Raw genomic sequence first — 22212 nt, 5'->3', positions numbered from 1 at the left:
TGTTTTTAAACACAGGGAAAGATTTCACATGACATACCTATTTTTTATTATTGTTTTTAAAAGGAAATGTAACCACTACAACATTCGTTTGGAGCAGCTGTGAGCCTCTGCTTCAAAGAGGCTTTTCAGCTACTGGGTATCTGTAGATAGAGTATTTTATATTTTAATGTTTTTCCTGTCCCAAAGCAGCATACATATAAAGCGAAACCAAGCATTGCACTGCATTCTGCGCTTCCAGTAACATCCAGTATGGACCAACTCAGTTATGTATTAAGCGTGTTCAATCAATGAATTTTTAACACAAGTATTGCTTGGTCATCAATCTCGAGAGTCATACAAAATTAAGGAAGCAATATAATTGAATTTAACAGTGAGATGTAATAAATCCTAAAGAGTTTTTTTAACTCTGTTTTAAGAGAATTGTTCTATGAGCAATGAAATTATTGGAGGAGGCCGTTTCCATATGATGTCCCCTATCCACCCCAAAAAATACGAACTCCTTCCTTCTAACTCTCATGCCCCCCACGTAAAAGATACCACAGCTTGTGGATAATCTCCATGTACTGGCTGATCACAGGAAATACACACACCAGCAGCCAACTGGGCTCGCTGCCAAAGGCAGCAACAGGTATCTTTCTCTTTTCCTTGCTAAAGCACTAATTTCAATACCTCTCTTCTATCCACACACCAGCTTTCATGAAACCATATAGGAGACTGCCTCTGGGTTGAAAAGAAATATATCTGATACCTTGGTTCTGTGCTCTTAGCTGGACCAGGAGTGAAGAATTACAATTCTCAGCAAAGCTGTTGTTGAGCTCGTTCTTCTCTGATATTATACTAGAATTTGTTTCTTTTTCCCATGGAAAAAAGGACGTTGTAGAACTTCCTCTTGCAGGTGTTTCTTGATTTCTAGATGGTGTCTTTTCTTGTTGCCATGAAAACACAGATGAGGAAGCCTGATGCCGAGCAATCTCCCTGTGACTCAAAGAGCTTTGAAGTTGAGGCTGATTTATTTTCTGTGTCCAAGAAAAAAAGAACCTACTTTTACACAGCTCCGTAGCCAACATATAACAAAATAATTAATTTGTTAATAAATAGATAATGGGTTGTGGTCACTTCACGTTTTTATAATACCACATCATCCACCAGTGCAAACTACTGATTCATAGAAATATTTTTCTATACTACGTAAATGAAATAATTTTAACCCAGTATCCAAGAACAGCTGATATTTACAAACATAAACCAGGATCTTCAAAAATGTAGTTTGATCCGTGTATAAGTAACATACTCAGATTTTCGTCTTTTTCAAGAGAAATCCCATCATTTAACTCCTACATTTCCAAAATGGAAGTCTAAATTTTCACAGGCAAGTGCTGACACAAGTAAGCTGCAAGAAATATATAAGTCTAGACTAACATATCTGACCCCTATTTAGTTCTTTTGGACAAACACAGGTAAATTCAGAACAGAGTTATTTATTTAAACTTAGTCACACAGAATACCCCAAAATTGCAGTAATAAAATATGCCAGGTACCAGCTCTCAATCTCTTCCTGCAGAAAAATTAAATAGAGCCAAAATAATATGTGGGGTTTTTTTCTCCTTAGGTGAAAAAAAAAAAAAACCTCGAACACTAAAGCCCCTATTGTATTTTTTAGCTGGATTTTCAAATACCTCTCATTTTTTTTTTTAAACTAAAGGCCTAAACCAAGTAATACCCAGCCTGACTTCACAGTCCAACCAGAGAATATGTTGTTACACGGGAATAGCTGTGCTAAGACCAGAAATCTATATAGTCGAGAATATTGTCATCAATCCTATAAAGTAACTTGTTTATAGATAAAGAATATAAAAACTTAACCATGCATATATTAATTATTCTCCTTACATGCCATTTAAATTTACAGAGTTTTGAGTCAAAAGTTTGAATCCAGGAAATGAAAGGGAATTAATAATAGTTTTTACTGAAATACTTTACATCTACTTTCTCTTTTGGATCTGTTTGTGTTTTGGTCTTTTTACAATACTCCGTGAAAAAGAATTCTGCCATTTTACACAGTACAGTGTACTAAAATACTTTTTGTTCTGAGCCTGCAGAGCGGGTATTGTAATGAAAATACGGAAAAATAGGGAAATGACCATTCCCTGTTTCCTGTCTTGATCCTCACTCGTCTTTGTACCATCCACTTGCACCATAACTGTTTGGAGATGAGAAAAACAGAATTTGCAATGAATAGTCCAGATGTGAGAGCCATTTGGTTATATACAGGCAAAGAATATTTTCTCATCAGTTCTTAATTCTTTTCCTAAAAAATTATTTTTCATCATTGCTGAACACAACACTGAATTTTTCTGAGAACTAGCCACAATAATTGCTGAATCTCTTCCTGGAATCATTTAATTAAATTTGGAGCCTGACTGTACTGGGTATGCATATGTTTTCTGGATGCATTACTTCACTTTTTTTTTTTTTTACAGTGAATTTTACTTACTATCTTAATTATTGCAATTATTTAGTATTACAAAATACTGTGTGGTCTCCAGCCATATTATTTAACTTATTTTCAGATCACTAATGAATACACCGAATAGCACAGTCCTTTCTACCAGTCCTTTTCAGGCACCACTGTTATCATTCCTCAGCTGTAAAAACTGACCATTTATTCCTAGCCCTCAATCTTTACCTTCGAATTCACAAGAACTCCTCTTTACCAAAATTGTTTCATTTTTTTCGGAGTTTTGTGGATATCCAACAACATCATACTGAGTCACACTTAACTCTCATATTCTCTGATTTATTCTTAAAAAAATACAGACTCCGAAAGTATGTGAGGCACAATTTCCCTTTACACATAAACGCTTCATCTTTTTTCCATACACTGCACTTACATATGCATCAATAAACATATTGCTTTAAGCTTCTAACAATTTGCCCAGGACAAAAAGTTGGCCCAACTAAACTACATGTCTAGGAATCAGCACTGTAAGCTTTTTTTTAAAAAAAATGGCATCATCCTTGTCACCTTCCAGTATCAAGAGAAGAATCAAACCAGTTGCACATCACGGGGATTCAGCACTTCCACACGGCAGAGCCCTATCAATTCATGGGTAAATGTTATCTGTATATGGTGATTTTTTTTATTACTATTCATTTTATCAATCTATTTTAAGAATACCTCTGACTTTTGAGGTTGTGCCGCAGATTCAACCCCAATAAAGAAAGGCTCTGATATAGAAAACTTTTTAAGCCTTTAGATAGTAAATACTAAATAAAAAATTATTTCCATTTTTCTGCAATGGCCCCTTTTTCCTTGAGGGCTTTCACATCTTAGTGATCTATTAGTCTCGGAGATTCCCTAATGCAGTTCCTACTGCTTTTGTGTTTGAAAAATTTACTTGTTTAGTTGCTAGGCGAGCTATTTCTCATAATCTTTTCAAGGTTATTTTATTATTCTATCATATTTAACTTTGCAAAAGTCACACTTTTTTCTTGTCCTTGCTTGCATGAGACTTCCAGTTTTTGAAGAATCTGTTCTCATTTTTTATGTCCTTCTTTCCTTTGCTATTCAATTATGCTGTCTTTTCTGGATTCGCTAAGATTACTTCTGAATAGCAGCATACAAAAATCGGTTATCTTCTTTTTAAATTATACTTTTAAGGGATGCAGAATAGATTTCACTAGTTTTCCACTCAATTTTCCAAGCTCCCTCAGCAGTTACTTTCTTAGATATCACACCTACCATTCTCAAGAGATACTTACCTTAACCTGTATGGTTCTCAGTTCTAATTCTAACTTTTTTCTTTCTTGTACTTCTTTCTTGTATTTTTCTTCTAATTCTTCAAACTTAGCATCTACAAAGACATGATCAGTAATTCTTCATAATTTACCTTAGTACACAGATAATCTTTTCTAGCCTATTCCTACCATGGGAATGATAAAAATGAACAGCTATCAGAAGTGTCAGATCATGAGGAAGAATAACTGTATATACAATATGTTCAGTAATTTAGGACCTCAAAAGTACATTGGTGGGATATCTGGAACTTGACATTAAAATGAAATCACAGCTGCCAGAATCTTTTTTTTTTTTAATCTCTCTCTCTGAAAAACATGTGTATATAAAACATATATATACATTTTAAAAAATATAGATTACATAGATGTGTTGCATTATATATACACATACACATAGATTATATACTTAAAAATAAGTTTTCCTACTAGCAACCCAATAGCATTAATATTACTACAAAGTGACAAAAAAAAAAAAGGTTGGATCTTTCCCCCAAGTTCCTTCCAAATGCAACAGGAATTGGACAAATAATTTATTTAGGATTCTTCTGCTGAGTAGCATATTAGTCCAAAACAAAAGTTCTGCTTTGCTTTTCTTGAATTTGTATAGGATTCTACAACTCTCTCAAGAAAATTCTAGAACGAGACTGCTTTGTAGGATTCCAGGGAGCAGTTGAGGGAGGCGATTGTCCCACTCCACACTGCACTGGTGCAGCCCCACCTCTAGTACTGTGTGCAGTGTTGGGTGCCTCAATACAAAAGGACATCAAAGTATTAGAGTGTGTCCAGAGAAGGGCGGCCAAGATGGTGAAAGGGCAAGACTTACAAGGAGCGGCTGAGATCACTCAGTTTGTTCAGCTCAGAAAACAGGGGGCTGAGGGGTGACCTCATGGCTGTCTACAGCTTCCTCAAGAGGGAGAGCGGAGAAGGATGTGCTGTTCTCCTCTCTCTGGTGACCAGCAACAGGACACAAAGAAATGGAATGAAGCTGCATCAGGGGAAGTTCAGGTTGAACATTAGGAAAAGGTTCGTCACTGAGAGGGTGGTCAGTCACGGGAACAGGGTCTCCAGGGAAGTAGTCACGGCACCAAGCCTGACAGAGTTCAAGGAGCGTCTGGACGATGCTCTTAGTCATATGATTAAGTTTTTAGGTAGTCCTGCAAGGACCAGGGAGTTGGACTCAATGATCCTTATGGGTCCCTTCCAACTTGGGATATTCTATGATTATACAATCTTAAAGAATTTAAGACTCCAGCTTTCAAATGAAAAAACACCCTAGCAATATCATTTTCAATACAGTTATTTAAATCACTTCAATCTAATCCCCATTTCAGGAGTGCCATGCTTAGTGGAATGTTTGACATTGCCACTAGTGTACCCTTTTTCAGATATACATAAAGATATTAAGAGGAATACGAGTGCAAGAAAGTATCTCAGATTTCCCATCAGAGTAAGATTGAGACACTAAACTCGTAGCATGTTTCTTCACAGCAAATAAAGTGGTAAAGAGCATGCGTAATATTGAACTCAAAGTTTTTCAGCATAGACAGCATAAGGGCATCTGGCTGTAGAACAGTTCTCCAGTTAAGGAAACTTCCTTTTGGTTTCTCAGTTCATTCAAATAGTTTAAATCTATTTGATGTCACTAATTTGAAGATAGAAGTTATGCTTTGAAGTGGAAACAGTGCATGCATTGTGCAGATTATCATGCACAATAATACTCTAAATAAAAAATAATTTTCTAAAGAAATAACATATATGACTGTTGACTGAACTTTAGTTAAAGTACCTATGGTACCTGAAGAAATAAATTTACTCTTCACTACATGAAGGGAAGAGCTAACACTAGCAACAGGCATTCAAAAAATTGCTGCAGTCTGTTGATGGATATTCTTACTATTCCTGTCTATCGACATAGTGCTGAAGATCTAATATTTACAATAAGTGTTCAATCCGCACTAAACATTTTTAAACTTGGAACCTATGGTGCTTTGAATGACAGTCTCATAATAAGCTATATAATAGGCACTAGACAAATCAGTACAAGTGGCATGTTCAGAATATTCCTCCAACTTCCAAGAAAACTGACAGTTAACTATCTGTGCAAGACGAAGAAAAATTCGTTTACCATTATGACTTTGAACTGGTGTTAATGGCGCAGTAAAACTTTTCTGTGGAGTGCCACTGAATGATAAGTCTCCTACAATCGATGCTTGTTGACTTCTCTCAAGCTCACATTTATATCTGTTTAGGAAAAACAAAGCAGCAGCAGAAATCAGCAATGGAAACTAAAAGGTTATTATCTATTTTTAAGAGATTAAAATACACAAGTTATACGATTCTAAGAACTTAGTTTAAAGATCAAGTCAGGATACATGCCCTGAACATTTTTAGGTACTATAACACAGAAACATGAAGAGTATATTTTATTTGCAGTTTCAATATATTTAATCAATTACACAGCAGCCAAAGCTAAAAAACAAACAAACCAACTAAACCAAAGCAGATGAAAATCAGAACTGCTTAAGGTCTCTCTGTATGAGGCTGTAGTCCAGCTAAACACACTCAAATCACTGTAAACACTGGTAACATAAGACTCTGTTGAGGAATCTAGTGAGATTCAACGGGGTTGATGGAACCACACTCGTGTTTTCTGTATCTGCTGTCAAATGTTATGCCAGAGAGGCTGTGGGCAAAAGATATTCTATGTATCTATTACCAAAATTAAGTCCAGTTTAATGAATTTTCTCCTTCCCATTGTATTACTTTACATAGCTGTCCACTACAAAGGATTGGTTGGTTACTACAGAGCTTGATCTTGACAATCAGCTTTGGTTTTTTATTCTGTTCTGTTTGGGTTTATGCTGATAACTGATCATTTATCACTTAATAGCAACTGACAAGCCACTAGAAGAGGAGTTCTTGGGGTTGTGCTGTAAAAGGGAGGGGAAATGTAAAGACAAGTAACCTCTAGACTAGTTATCTGGTTTCAATGAATGAGCTGTGTAAGGAGTGGTAAGCTGTAAGCAGGTGTTTCTCCATGCTATAAATTGTGTTGTTGAAACTTAAAATCTTCTCCCATGAAATACTTTAACTATCTTCAGTTTTCCCTGAGGGGTGGGGTAGAAGGTGAAAAAAAAAAAACCAAACACCACAAAAAAACCCAAAAAAACCACAAAACCTGGTATCACAGACTCACCTCTCTGTTACAGTAGTTCTGCATTACTAGCGCTAGCACAAGTTTATTGCATAGGTAGGATACTCAGCCTTATTGACACACAGTTTCTGAAATACTTTTATTCAAGAATGGAGGGTACCTCTAGCATGAGAGCAAGTTTAACTGATGACAGCATTCACTTCACCATGGGCAACTGTTCCTTTTGTGTAATATCCTCTGCATTACAGAAGATTCTTTAATTGCATGAATTGCATTCCACCTCTACAGCCAGTACATAGGTACTGTCTTAGTAATAACAATGTTTACAAGCTGAGGCATTATGAATTAGGCATTTCTTTACCATAGCAACTGGATTCAATGATTCAGATATGACACCATTACTTTTGGCAGCTTCCTCTTCCATTGCAATAGATGTTCATGCCTCCTCTTTCCAGGGGTCATATTTTATTGGTAGACTTCATCTTACAGACCAAGTTGTCCATGTACTTTTGTTGTAGCTCCAAGCTCTTTGTAGGTTACTCTTGCCAAGTGACTCAGTTATGATTAACTTTATTTCTTTTTTTAATCACAGGATGAATGGCTCCCTTTTCACATGACGCTGCAGAATTACCCCAAATTAAACAGGAACTATAGGTGCTAAATCTGTGTGCCACTTGAAGCAGTTATATAGAAGTCCATATACACACGTGTGTATGTAAAGACAGGACAATGTTTTGAAATTTTGGTCACAAAATCTGAATGAAGTACAAGATGAAGAGAAACTACAAGACCATGAAAGACACACTAAATGAGCAAAACCTGAGAAAATAGCCATTGTACACAGGTTAGAAACATACAGCAAGTCCTCACCTTTTCAGTTCTTGTTCTAGCCTTTCGATGTCCTTCTTGCTGGAATTCAGCTGCCCTGACTGAATGTTTACTTGAGATTCTTTTACTTGAAGATCATGTGATATTTTCTGCTTTGCTTTCTCAAGACTATCACACAATTCCATCAAGCTCTGGTTCTCTCTTTTTAGCGTCGCAGCTTCGTTTTTTTCATTTTCAACCTAGTTGGAATATAAACCATTTCAAAAATGTCTCAAGTCCTCTCTACACTTCTGTGCAATTATTATTATTTTAACAACAAAGTTTATATACTGTTATTTTCTTCCTAGCATTACAAAAACCTGCCAGCACTGAAAATGTCAAATATACGCATTGTTTAAATATTCTTGGGTGTGAACAAATCCACATTTCCTAAAATTCAACTTGGTGACATTAACAATTTCTACTTATTGACTAGACACAAGCTCATAAAAAAATCCAAACCTTAAATATTAATAACCCACACTACAGCGTGTTTCAAAAAGATGGACCCAATTTCAAAGTAGTATATGTCACGATGGCAACACTTTACAGTTACACAAAGATTTACAAATGGTTTAATGAGTTATCAAGCAGTAATCATTTGAAACTCTACGCCCCACCCTTTCAAGTGGTAAGAGTTTGATTCATGAGTAGTCCATGATCGCACAGATATAGTGATTTCAAATTAGATCCATTTTTTGAAACACCCCATAGTCTGCATTCTTCACTGATCACCTCGCTTCTCTTTTGGGCCTATCATCTTCAACAGCCACAATACTTTGACTCACTAAACAGAGTGCACAATGATTATCAAGAGTCATGGCTTTGAAATTGGAAAAGAAGTCCAGCAGGAGGGATGTCCTTTTCCTCCCCTGCAGCTTCTGAGGGTCAGGCTGCATTTTTGCATAATGTTATTCTTTTGACTGAAAAGCAGTGCATATTAGCTGCTGCTTCTGAGAGTTTTAAAGCACACCTATTCAAGTCACCCTTTTTCATTTGGGGAGCACAGCAGTTCCTCTGGATGGTTGAAACAAGTACCTGCAAACACACAGGAAGAAACTAGAAGAAAACTACTAGGTTTAAGTTTTGCTAGAAAGTTGTAGCAGCCTAAAGGGAATAAATAGCAACCTTTGTAAATTGCCTCTGAGCTGTATTCAAACATGACAAAAAGAAATTCACCCAAACGTGTCATTTCTGCTGTGAAGCATGGAGGGTGAAAAGAAAAAGAAAACCAAATTCCAAACCACAAATTTTACAAAGAAAATTTTACAAAGAAAAATTGTCAAACTGCAGAAATCAAGTAAAATATGATAGGTATCTGCAGGAAAGGTGAAACAGTAAAAGACTGACAAGTGTGCAGCTCTGTTACATAAAACAGGCCCAGTCATTACTAACATTTTTAACAGTCATAAAGTAATTTCTTTTCCCAATCATAAAGAGATGTAGGAAAGCCTCAAAGTAAACAAACACCTAGAGGTGGACAATATACATGCCAAACATGTATAGAAAGCAGGAATTCTATTAACAGTCAATGAGAACTAAACAGATGGGAGAATGAGAAATATGAAGATTAAAACAAACGGTTTGTATTTCTAGGCTATCTTTCCGATCAGTCAGAGGGAAGAAACAAAATACTAACCCACCCCCTAACAAAAATCAGATAATAACTTTTTATAATTGTGTTTGGCATGAAGAATGGCATTTTAAGGAAATGACTGCAGTACCTACATTACCTTCTGCTTCTGTTTTTGCAAAGCTGCCTCCAAAGACTCTAACTGGAATTGTCTTTGCTGACGCTCCTTTTTCAGCTTGTCTACCTGACTTTCCAGCTCATGAATCTTCTGAAGGACTCTTGGGGAGAGGCCTTCTTTCCATTCCTCCACAGCCCAGCTCATATTGACAGGATTCTTGTTTAATACAAAATGGGTAGTACTATGCCTGAAACACAAAGACAACTACAATTAGACCTTGAAAGAGGTTAAATAAGCCTCCATTTTTTAAAAAAATTAAATAAATTACACTTTTAAGCTTAGCAGTTGTTAGAATACAGTATTTCACAACCATGCAGGTTTCCTGATCTGAACACCAAGCAGCATCTTTTAATATTAGGCCCTATTTTGACACACATCTGTTCAATTAAGATTTTTTTAAATCTCATGTTAATCCATCTCCTAACAATAACAGGGTTTGTATTCTTATAATTACATTTTACTGCTGTATTTCAGAAAGTTTCTCTCCACATCTTACTTTGAAGTTCACACTGCAGAAAGTCGTTAGCACTTATGGCTGCATTGTATGTCCTTCTGTGGAGTTTAACCTGAAAGCCTTGCGACAACCCGTGGCTTTGTTTTAGGCAACAGCTTTGCTCCTTTCTCTACAGCAGGTTTTCAAACCAACAGTGCTGAGCTTGGGGCGCCGAGAATGCTCTTTACTGGCAGAAACAGCTGTACGGCACTTAGTCCTTACACGCAAGCTTGACAAATTCATACGATTTTATTTTTTGCTGTTGTAATTACTTCACCTTCAGAGGATGTGGCATTGGCTTGCTTTCTCGAAACACCAGCACAGCTCAGAGATCATTTGCGAGAGAAGAATTACCTCAAAATAATTAAAATCGGGTATCAACGACGGACGAGCAGAGCCCAGCCGGGACTGGGAGGCTCGGGTTGTCACGAACCTCGCCGGGTAGCACAGCGTCCCCTCAGGGGGACACCGCCGTCCCCTCACGGGGACACCGCCCCACGCCCGGCCGCGCAGAGGCGGGCAGCCCCGAGCCCCCGCTCGCCCACTCACTGTCAAATAGCTGCAGGCACTCAAACCCCGGCTGCCGGCCGTGAGGCGCCCTCAGCGCCGGCTCCCGGTCGCTCAGCTCCGCCGGCGGGACAGGACGCGCTCGCCGCCGCAACTCAAAGCGGCCGCTGCCCCACCGGCCGTTTACCACACGCCCAAGCATTGGCGCCCCCGAGCGCGCTGATTGGCCCGACCGCGACGCGGCTCGCCACGCGGACCTCGCCTCGGTAGCAATGAGGGCGCAGCGCCGAGTCGCCGGTCCTCGTGATTGGCTGGTTCGGAAGAATTCAAACTCCATTGGACGTGGCAGCGCGGAGGCGGTTCGTGATTGGCCCCGCAGGCCGGTGCCCACTGCCGGGCGGGGCGAGCGGTCGTGCGGGAGCTGCGAACGCCGCCGCGGGCACCGCTGCGGGGGGCGAAGATGCGCGATCGGCGCCTTCCCGCAAAGCCGAAGCACCGAGGGAGCCCCGCCGTGCGGCCCGGGGGGTGGGGAGGAGAGGGCTGTGAGGAAAGCGCGGCCGCAGGGGCAGCAGGTGTCGGGGTGTAACGGCAGCTTCAGACTTTTTGTCCAAAATGACTTTCCCGCTCACAGAATCACACAGAATCACAGAATGTCAGGGATTGGAAGGGACCTCGAAAGATCATCCAGTCCAATTCTCCTACCGGAGCAGGAACACCCAGATGAGGTTACACAGGAAAGCGTCCAGGCGGGTTTTGAATGTCTCCAGACAAGGAGACTCCACAACCTCCCTGGGCAGCCTGTTCCAGGCTCTGTCACCCTCACTGAGAAGAAGTTTCTTCTCATATTTAAATGGAACCTCTTGTGTTCCAGTTTGAACCCATTACCCCTTGTCCTATCATTGGTTGTCACCGAGAAGAGCCTGGCTCCATCCTTGTGACACCCACCCTTTATATATTTATAAACATTAATGAGGTCACCCCTCAGTCCCCTCTTCTCCAGGCTAAAGAGCCCCAGCTCGCCCAGCCTTTCCTCATACGGGAGATGCTCCACTCCCTTCATCTTTGTGGCCCTGCGCTGGACTCTCTCCAGCAGTTCCCTGTCCTTCTGGAACTGAGGGGCCCAGAACTGGACACAATATTCCAGATGCGGTCTCCTGCAGAGAACCTGAGTTTTGAAAAAGAGAAGGCACCTGTCCCTGTACTGCCCTGGTGATAACAAACAAACCACTTTCTCTAAGTGTTTTCTCACACTGATCACTGACTGCAAACGGCAACAGTGAAGGCTTAAGGTTTTTAAACCTCCTGTGCCCTGCCCTGGGTGCCGGTGACTGGTTTCCAAAGGGTTCCTGCGGTGCTCCCCGGTCTGAAGGGGGGGGGCGGGTTTGAAACAAAATGGTGTTTTCCATCAAAGCCTGGGAATTACTGATCCAATCATTAGTCTACTCAATTAAATGACTTGCCTCTCCTAATCATTCTGAGAATATTTACTCAAGCACTGTCCTTTGACTCATTTAGGAAACTGCGTTAAACACGTCTTCCTTGGTAAGTTAAACAGCTCACCAGTCAGCTAGCAGGAGCTCTGACTATAAATAAATACAGCGCAACAAACTCACTAGCACATTGTTATAAAATCTCCAAACTAGACTCAGAGCACAACAACAATCCATTGAGTTGATGGAACCGATCCATCATAAATGCCTCTTAACAAATGACAATTACAAAAAAACTAAAGGTAGAAAATTCTGTGATTAACTTCATGCACAGATGACTGTGCTGGCATTACTGAGGGGACAGCACAGAACAGCAGAGGAGCAAGAACTAGTGGATGAGTAGGAGACCCCTAACATAGTAGTACTGGCAAATAATTCATGAAAGCAGAGGTCCAGTCTGAACCGAAGGGGATTGTTCACTCGCTGGACAAGGGACAAATGTTCTATGAGAAGTAAATACTCATTATATGTTATGTTCAGTAAGTGTTTCTCATTTGACAGTACAAATGTTACTTAATTGTAAGTTAATTGCAGAAGCTGAAAGAGTTTTTAGTTACTGCGGGTGCTATTGTGGGACCACTGATGGACAGGGAGGACTAGCATTTAAACTACTGCATCACAATGAATCTCTCAGGGAAGGCTTCAGCAAAACAGCTTTAACTTCCAAGGTCAGTGGCATATTTTCAGAAGGGGAAAAAATGAGTAGAGACAGCCTTCGGAGTTCTTACAGGGCATGAAAAACAAAAGAGCTTTTAAGATGGAGTCTCATGAATGCCTGGATAGCTGAGGCTAAAAAAAAAAAAAAAAAAAGAACCTGGCCACTGGTTGTAAACTTAAATATGAGAGAATATTTGTGCTGAAGCCTGTTTCTAAGAATGGTCAGATTTGTACTGGGTTTCTGTTGATAATGAACTACAAATGAATTCTTTCATATTTGGCACCCTTTACGTGGCTATTGCAGCAACTAACTAATTATCATGAAAGAGAAAAGAACTCATGAAGAATACAGAACCTTGCTTTTTGTTTTGCCATATCAACCTTATTTTGCACATTAGTTTTGTAAGTATTGTATATATTAGTTATCAAAAGTAAATATAAGATACAAAAATGTTAGTAAGTATAAGATCAAACTGTAAAATACAAGAATAAGGTCAAATACTATGAACAAATAATAAGTTATAAAGGGTGTTAGCAACCATCAGTTTGCCTAGTGCTTGTTATTATTTTATAACTCTCTATTGGCTAGAATTCTTGAGGTCTTTCTAAGAGGCTTTCAAAATTCTCCAATTTGGAGCACCCCATGATTTTGAGCAGAGAAAACTACCTCAGCCTTGTGAAGTGGCTTTTCCATTCAGTTCTTACCAAATGTTAAAAATCACCATTTATGTTTTCTCATCCGCATTCCATACTATAAAATTTGGTAAAGGGCAGAACAGTAAGTAGAATACAAAACCCACTGAACGTTGGATTCATATTACTGCAGCTTGTGTCGGAGTACACAATGGAACAAAACCAGAAAAGAAAGAAAGGGAAAGAGCTTCTGATGAGAAAATCCCACGCTGCTTGGACACTACAAGGAGCAGAAACCAGACAGAGCTTTTCCCCCATATTGTTCCTTGTCAGACTCAGAATCTGTCAGGTAATGCCTATTTCATATATATATATATATATACGCACACACACACACACACACACACACGTGCACCCACATCAAAGAGCACCTGAGGAGCTGGAGCAATCCCGTTCACCCAGCAAAAGAGAGAAGCAGGCCAGGCGCTCTGTGTCTGACATGGTTCTAGTTTCCCAGCTTCCCTGTCGAGGCGCAGGAGAAGCAGAAGTTCTGCCAGGTTGGGGGTGAAAGAGAAGAAAGCCAGATCATTTCCCTTAGCCTCACCCAAACCCCACCCTGTACTAAGTGATGCCTCTTGCCTCTGGAAAACAAAATTCTCCATCTCTGCCAATATGGGTAGGTAACTGAGAAGCTGGCAGTTTAGGTGTTAGTACTGGAGTTGCAAAGTTAAGTCTGCGCTAATAAAGACCAGTGCACTACTGTTGTAAAATACATTTGATTGCTTATATACCCTTAGATTTCCTATCCTTCATACAACTGCGTTTCTCAACAGAACCCATACCTTGCTCAGTGAACAGAACAAATGTAAAGGAAGGTGCCATTAGGATGCACAGAGAACCTTACATCTTTGATTTCTTAACTCTCTGGTCTTACACTTTTCAGAAAAGCTGAAGCGCCCTGGACAATCTTTTTTACAGTTTATTAACAAATCAGACTGCAGCATATTACAAATTATAAAGTGTAACTGTGTTTCCAAAGAAAATGGGGCGTTTCTCCAGTGAGTATTATAATATTTCTTACCTACTATGGGAAACTGCTACTGAAGTGCTCATATTGACTAAGGTCAACTGGATGAAGGTATCAGTGGATAAAATACCTACAGCTGCTCTATTGTTTGGTGATCCATTGCCCAGTATAGCCTACTAAACACAAATAGGTAGGTTTCCTAGTACTGAGAAGGTGACTGAGGTTACCTGGCTTGTCTAAGGTGACACAGTGAATCACATGCAGGTGCTGGACAGGAACCCAGGGGTGCGGCTCTGTGGCAGTTTAAAACACCTCAAGGCAATGTTGCCACATTCCCACCCTCCTTCCTGTCCCCCACCTGCAAGCTGCCGCTCCCTTATGACAACTTTGGTGCTGATCTGAACTGCCAGGTGAGATGGTTAAGCTGGTAAGGGGTATTATACTGGGCAAAGACCTTTCTGGTAACATCAGCTTGTATACAGCTTTGGTCTCCAAACTGCTGCACTGTGGGGTCAGATAAATTCTGACCCAGCTCAACAGATAGAGCAAGGTTATGCAGGAGAGAGTGGTGACACCAGCTTACATCAGTTAAAATATTATCTAACAAGACCCTGAGTCTCCATGCTCCAATCCCTAACACCTATCTGTCCTAAATGATAGTAAGAAACCTTCCCATAGTAAATACATTCTTGTGTTTTAGGACTGGAGTGTTTTACAGGATAAAACTTACAGCTTCTGCTTTCATTTAAGTGTCTCTTACATATTAAGTGCAATTACTCTGAATAACTTTAACCACAGGAAAATGTTCTCTCAGTTTTGTGTGCAGTGTAGCATTATTGTGATTTTTAATAGTCTACGAACTTCTGCAGAAGTGTTAACCTCTGAATTTAAAGGTGCTGAGCTGTTACACTGATAGACTCATTACTACAAACAATAGTAACATTATTTAACAACATAAAGAACTGAAAATAAGGAGAGGTTGTTGGTTGTTTAACACTTGTTAGTATACTGGAAGGGTGGAGGAAGAAAGCAAACATTTTAAAAATGTCTGTTATTTATGTGCACACATATTGTCTTGACCTGAAACCATGTGAACAGTTTGCAGCTATTAGTAATGGTTACAATAGTGAAAAGGTATTTATGTCTTTTCTTCTTGTTCTAAAAAAATAATTTTTAAACACTGTGAATACATCCATTAGCACAATGCTCAAAGAATTAATGTTCAGTGAAGAAAATGATAAATAATGTCATATCATAATGTAATTGTTGTCACATCAAGTCCATGTTGTCTAGGGCTTCAAATTAGCAGCTACTGAGCTGTAAATAAGATTGAAACTCCTTGTTCTTATTGGTAAATTCCCTCTTTTTATAGTTCTGCTGCCAACTAGAAACAGCAATACCAAGCAAGTCTTTCACAGTACAGATATTAACACACAAAAAAAGAAATTAATGATACTGTGAAATACTGCTATGTCTTGTGGGTGGGGAGTAATCAGGTTTCAGGAGGCATTTGATAAGATGGAAACCTCTTTCCTTTATGGCCCCCTCCTCCCTGACTTTCATGGGTCCATAGCTTGCATCTCCTTTGGTCCCCATTTTCGTTAGGATTGTATTCTTAGCTGTACACAGATACATCTACTCTAAGTATCATTCTTTTCAAGCAAGAGCATAAAGCGGGTAAGAAATATGTGCACTACATATAAGCTAAGACATACACCTTTCACAACCATCTCTGCCTCGGTCCATCTTTACTATCAACTTTTTAAAATGGAGCACGTAGAAATGCCCACTGGTGTTACATTACCTTTTCTCTCGTAAGGACTCTTAGATTTTTTTTTTCAGTAATTTCCTCCCTCTAACACATCTGTACTACTGCCTTCAAAGTCTAAGTTTTGCTTCTTTGTTGACCTCTCTGTTCCTCTAAGTTCTTGATAATTTATCGTGGCTGCCCTTGCTATGCCTAATCTCCATCTGAACATCCCATTCCTTTGAGCTACTTAAATTAAAGCCTTGACCTCATACTTTCTCTTTTGTTATGGCCTATATATATATATAAAACACTGATGTAGGCATTACCTGAGAATCTATACCTGCTTCTTACTATGATCATCTACTGGTCAAATCTTTTACCAGTCAGTGAAATAAATAAGAACATCACCTACACCATTTTTGAAAAACTAATCAAATGACTTATTAACCTCTACCTATCTTAATACTGTACCTGAAGTCTTCCAGTGTTTTTCCATTAAAAGGTTAAATAGATAAGACAAAAGTATGCTTCTTTATCTTACACACATCATAACCACCTCAACATTACTTCTGCCATTTTTACAGGCAAGCTCTAGAGTGAGTTTTCAGTCACCAAGCTAATTGCGGTGGGGAAACCCATCTCAAATAGCCTTAGTTTATGAACTGTGAACTGGAATGACTCTATAGAGTAAGTAAATATGCAAGGACAACAAGTAAATATGCAAGAAACAACTGCATTCTACATCTTAATGACTTTGGTTATCACTTGATCTCCTCACCTCTTCCAAGTCTGAAATCCAACAGCTTTATTGGTATTTCTCATACCATTTTTGTATTAATCCTTTCCAGGAAAATGTATCTACTGTACCATGCAAATCATAGTCAGCATAGAAAATGATCAATATTTAAATATATCTCTCAGCATTCTCAAATTACTCTGACAGGATACTTGCTCTGAGTTAATTTTGACCAAAATTGAGAATGAAAATCAGAGCTCTATGAGAAACAATATACAGACTTCAAAAAGCTGAGGTACATCTAGCTGAGGTTTTATTCTTTTACAGTGCCCTTCACTGTTAATTTCAGAAATTCTTAAAATTCAGAATATCACAGTACTCTGATATGGAAGCAGGGTATTACACCCTTTTCACAGAGATAAGCAAACATTAATGGCTTAATTCAAATTACACAAGTTTGTGACAGTACTAAACCCACATTTTAAATTATGACATTAGCTCTCTGCTTTCTCAAGTAACCATTTATCTCTAAGAGGCAACCAAATATTTTCAACTAGGTGCCCACAGTCAGACATCTAAATCCATGCTGAGACACATAAAAATTCTGATTATCAGCACTGAGCAGCCACTGAAATATCTACAAATCAGTGGTGTATGCTGACTTCTAGGTATGCTGCTAAATTAACTTCTGTTAAAAGCTGCGGGGTTTTTATTTTTTTAAATTTCGTTTTGTTTTGGGATTTTTTTGTTTGTTTGTTTTTCCCCTCAGGAGACCACTTTTTGGAAATCTGAAGACTTATTGACAATGATAAATGATACATTTTAAAGTATCCAAATGGTTAACCCATCCAAACTGGAAAAAATGTTATTAACTCTGTCATTAGACTATTCTAGCTTGGACAGCAGTAAGAGTTACACAGAAAGGTATGTTGCTCATGTAAATCCCATTCAGAGTACTTAAAACCATGGAGTCATAAGTTTACTACTTTACTCACAAATGCTAAAAAGTTTTCCATTTTACCACTCCTACTGAAGAGCTGAAAAGAGGCACAGGTATTAAATAAGTCCTCAAGCAGAATACAACTCTAAGCAAACTAGAATACTCAGCACAGTGTAGTTTATTTGCACAGATGATCAACCAAGACTTTTTCTGGTCTACAAAACCGGGAGCTGGCTTGCTTGTGATAAGCCGTGAGTACTATAACATGTTAGCTCATGCTCGGTGGCAAAAGATTTGTTTTCCAAGATTGTGTAATCCAAATTCCTTTTCTAAGAGCTGATTTTGAGAAGCACTATTAAATGGAATAGTTGATGAGAGCACAGAATACTAAAGAAGTAAACTTTTTTTTTTCCTCTTGTGGTAAACTTCAAAGATTAAAAGTATCAATTTATAAAGAACAAATATGATTTTAGGAATGGGAATTTCTGCTAGGGCACTAAGTTTCTGCTTATGTTACAATCAGGTCAGTGTACCCAGCTGTAGCACATGACAGAGATTTTAGGAACACAGTTAGGGTCACATTTACAATACAAATTGGGAATGTGTTGCAACTGCATTCTTTGATTTGATTGTAATGTAGATGACTGTAAGGCTAATTAAACATCATCTACTGTTCACAGGAGAAACCACCAGCTGTTGCTTAAGTACAGTTTAAAGACAGTTTTATATGAAACAGGTTATGACATGGTTTCACCAACCAACAAGGACTGAGATTTTTCCATGTTATAACAAGACTCTAGAATTAGTTTAGCCTCGGTTAAAACACATTCAAAATATGTTTAATACAGGTCTTGCTAGCAGGGTACTAAGACACTTCAAAATTTGTTGCACATAGCTTCAGATAAGTGACATTCTAAATGTCTACTGTATTTTGACCCAGATAAAATCAGTTTTCCTCTGGACTATTTGGTCAAGCTGAACGGTGTTGGGATTTTATTTTCACAAGGGTTTTGAGACAGCATTCAGGCCTGTCAAATTCATGATTTGGAAAAAAAAAAAAAAAGAAAGAATAAATTATATATCTCTCCTATACAGTGCTTTCATCTGCAAATCAAAAAGCACCTTCTTAAGATCACTATCATTATCTGAATTTTCAGAGAAGAAAACGAAGACACAGGGATGTGCTGCTACATGCCCAAGATCAGACCAAAGACTGGTAGCTAAGGCAACTGAGGTAAAGTCCTATGTCAGTAACTTATTTTACATCTACTCTAATATATATATATATAAAATAATCCTGATTAAACTGTAGAAGGAACCAGTATAAAAAATAATTTATACCAGAGCAGAGAGTATATTTTGGAGGTAAATTTCATAAATCATTACAGAAAGTTAATAAAGTCTCTAAATATAATTTAGAGTTGTCACCTTTTCAGGAAAAAAAAAATACTGTAACATGATTCCTGGCAACATAGAAAGATAATACATAATGCAGCCTCCATATGATTGACATAAGATTAACCATCAAAGTTTTCTGGACAAATTTGAACCAGCACAAAGGTTTTGAACCAGCACAAAGGTTTGGAACCAAACCAGTGATTTGTATCATATTAACATCACATTTTCAAACAGCGTGAGGAACATCTAATCTAGATCCAGTATTTTATGAAAACGCTTCCCAGGTAGCAGCTAGGAACTGTTGGTTTTAATCCCAGGGTCATATAATCCTGGCACCTCTTGGGGAGCAAAGATGTCTGTAAAGATTCCAGTTTTCAATAGTCCTAGAAAGTGGTAGTAACACCAACACAACCCATCTCCTTAGGGAAGACTCTGCAGTAACTGGGTATAATCTCTAGCAAGCTCTGTATTTCCAAAGCACCCACTTCTACAATCTCTGAGAGTCTAATACAGACATTAATCATTGCACTAAGTAATCTCATTAAAAGTAATCATCTTCACCATCCCCAGCTTCGGGAGCTTGGTTGGATAAGTTTGAAATACATTTCATTTTGCAGACTTTGTTGCTCTTGCTGACAAGTAGTCTGATTTTATTTATTCTAGCTGGTTTTGTTTCTCCCAGAGGACTCCACACTACAGGTAGCCAATAAATAAAACGTCCCTTCTGTCAGCATGTTTATGCTTCTTGCAACACTGTTTCAGTTGCAATTACCATCATTAAATAAGCTTTCTTCAAATGCAGAGAGACCTGTGAAAGTGAAGGTGACCGGTGGCAAACCAACTAAAAGACCAGCGCTAGCCAGCAGACCACCTTGATGCACGGATGCAAGAGACAATATTTACTGTCTGAAAAACAACCACCTTACACCTGCCCCAGCATGGGGAGAACCTGACGGGAACCAAACAAGTTAAACCCTGATTTTGATGCGTGCTACCCTTGCGTGCAACTTCCCACTCGCTAGCAGAAAGCTGTTTTCTGGCATAAACCTGAACTGTATAAACTGAGAGCAAAGTGGCTCTATGATCCATCTTATCTCATTCTGACACCTGATGTTTCTTCCAGATTGTTACTCAAAGCTCTGTATCTAGATGTGGTGAAGGTATAATTCTAGTTAAAATCTTAAATGGTGCCACTTCTTAGTGCCTCAGTGTAGCCATATGTAAAATGGGGATAATTACGTACTTCATTAAGGTGTGGTGTTTGAAAAATGTTTGAGTCTCAGATGAAAAGGACTTTCCTTGCAAAATGTAATTATAATACTATTATGCCAGAGGTAAGGCATAGGCCTGTGATTCTACGTACAGTATTTAAATACAATTACTTATCTATCAAAATCAGGAATCTATGCTATTTCTTCTTCTTTCAGCTCCTGATACTCTTACCATTATTAACCTGAGCAATCCTGACTCCAATGAATCTGCTCACATATTCCTTCAATAAGCTGTACAAGTAGCAAAAAAGCACAGCAACTCAAAAATAGTATCAATTCTTGTTTATTTTTCGTAACTTTCCCTGTTTGTAAGAGTCCTTGAGTTCTGGTGTCTCGGTTTTAGAGGGATACCTCCCTTTGACATTTCTGCTGGTGCCCATTGGTACCAGAAGTATTATACTTGCACACATTTTTCAGAATGTGGATATTTTTAAATAAATGTAGTCTAAAGCAAGAATAGTTTTGCAAATTGGAAATCAGCTATGACATGCAAGAGCACCTACACATCATTTCTCATACACTGCTCTTAAGCCTACATGGTCTGGAGCGATCCATGCAACATCTCTTTGTAGCCCCAACCTTTCCGACGGTGCTCCTGGCTGTCTACAGCTTGGTGCACCCTCTGCCCCTTCTCTTTCTTACAGCACCCATCCGAAGGACTTTCCAGACCTGCTGAGCACCGGGCATCCTGGGCAGTTGATGTAGTGAGCAACCGCCTCATGTCAAAACAACGTCAGGTTTTCTCCTGCTTGCTTTCCAGCAGGCATGCCCGTGATGGCAGCACCATGGGTGTTTCTCTATCTGGCCTCCTGCGGCAGCCCTCTGCGCAGCTGGCAGAACAGGGATAACCACCCCTCTCTAAGCGAGGGTCACACTAGGAGCAGGAGACCGATAGGGCTAAAATGGGAAAAGCAGGAGGAGTGAAGACAGGGATGAAAGAAGAAACGATGGAGAAGTGCACTTCTGGAGAAGAAACGATGCACGACTGAGGTAGACGAACCGGGGTTATGGAAAGGCAGCAGAGTGGCAGCTCGCTTGCGTACGGGAGGGCTGCAAGGCAGAGCACAGGAGCTGCAAGGCCCAGGCGTGCGAAGCCGGCCACAGCGCCGCTCCTCCCCACCCCGCGTCCCTGTGCGGCCGCTCCCCCCGCCCCGGGCTGCCGCAGCGCCTCCCGCCCGGCCGCGCTGCCCCGCGGGGTCCCCTCCCGCCGCGGGACGGGCCCACACGTGCGCGGAGCCCAACAACGGGTCGGGGCCGGCCCGGGCCCCGCGCCGACACGCGTGGCGGGAGGGGAAGGGCGGGGAGACGGGCCGGGAGAGCAGGGGCAGGCGCCCAGCGGCCGGCAGCTCTGCCCTCCTCGGGAGGGCTGCGGCCGGCACCCGCCCGGATTGGCGGGAGCCTGCGCCCTCCTCTTCCTCCTTCTCCCTCCTCCGCGGGGTGGGTTTCGACTCTCCTCCTTCCTCGGGGGGGGGGGGGGGAATAGTTTAAAGAAGAAAAAAAAAAAAAAAAAGGAGAGAGAGAAAAGAAATCCCAAGTCGCGTCCCCGACGTCTCCGGGCCCCGCGGCCGCAGCGGCCGCCCCACATTCCTGGCATTCCTGGGCAGTGACTCCCCGCGCCGCCCCAGCCCGGCCCCGGCCCCGCCGCCTCCGGCTCGCTCGCCCGCCCGCCGGCCCCGCTCGCCCCCGCGGGACACCAGTCCCCTCCCTCCCGTCCTGCCTCCCTCCTTCCCGCACCCCACG

At 40.1% G+C, this 22212-nt stretch overlaps 1 protein-coding gene across 1 annotated transcript in view; it reads right to left on the bottom strand.

The window, feature by feature from the left end:
- CENPF (centromere protein F) overlaps positions 1-13865 on the bottom strand; it is a 44735-nt gene extending 30870 nt beyond the window's left edge. Inside the window, exons 1-6 of the mRNA XM_065631142.1 lie at positions 13782-13865; positions 9553-9757; positions 7823-8019; positions 5924-6039; positions 3763-3854; positions 749-1016 (exon numbers count right to left, since the gene is read on the bottom strand). Of these exons, the coding sequence (XP_065487214.1) occupies positions 749-1016; positions 3763-3854; positions 5924-6039; positions 7823-8019; positions 9553-9714 (835 nt within the window). The 5' untranslated portion in view covers positions 9715-9757; positions 13782-13865. The remainder of the gene's footprint in view (positions 1-748; positions 1017-3762; positions 3855-5923; positions 6040-7822; positions 8020-9552; positions 9758-13781) is intronic.
- Positions 13866-22212: the final 8347 nt, after the last annotated feature.

Source organism: Caloenas nicobarica, chromosome 3, assembly GCF_036013445.1.
Source record: "Caloenas nicobarica isolate bCalNic1 chromosome 3, bCalNic1.hap1, whole genome shotgun sequence".
NCBI classification, from domain to species: Eukaryota; Metazoa; Chordata; class Aves; order Columbiformes; family Columbidae; genus Caloenas; species Caloenas nicobarica.
The sequence above is the reverse complement of the archived record's forward strand: the minus strand, read 5'-3'. Positions and strand labels throughout refer to the sequence as shown.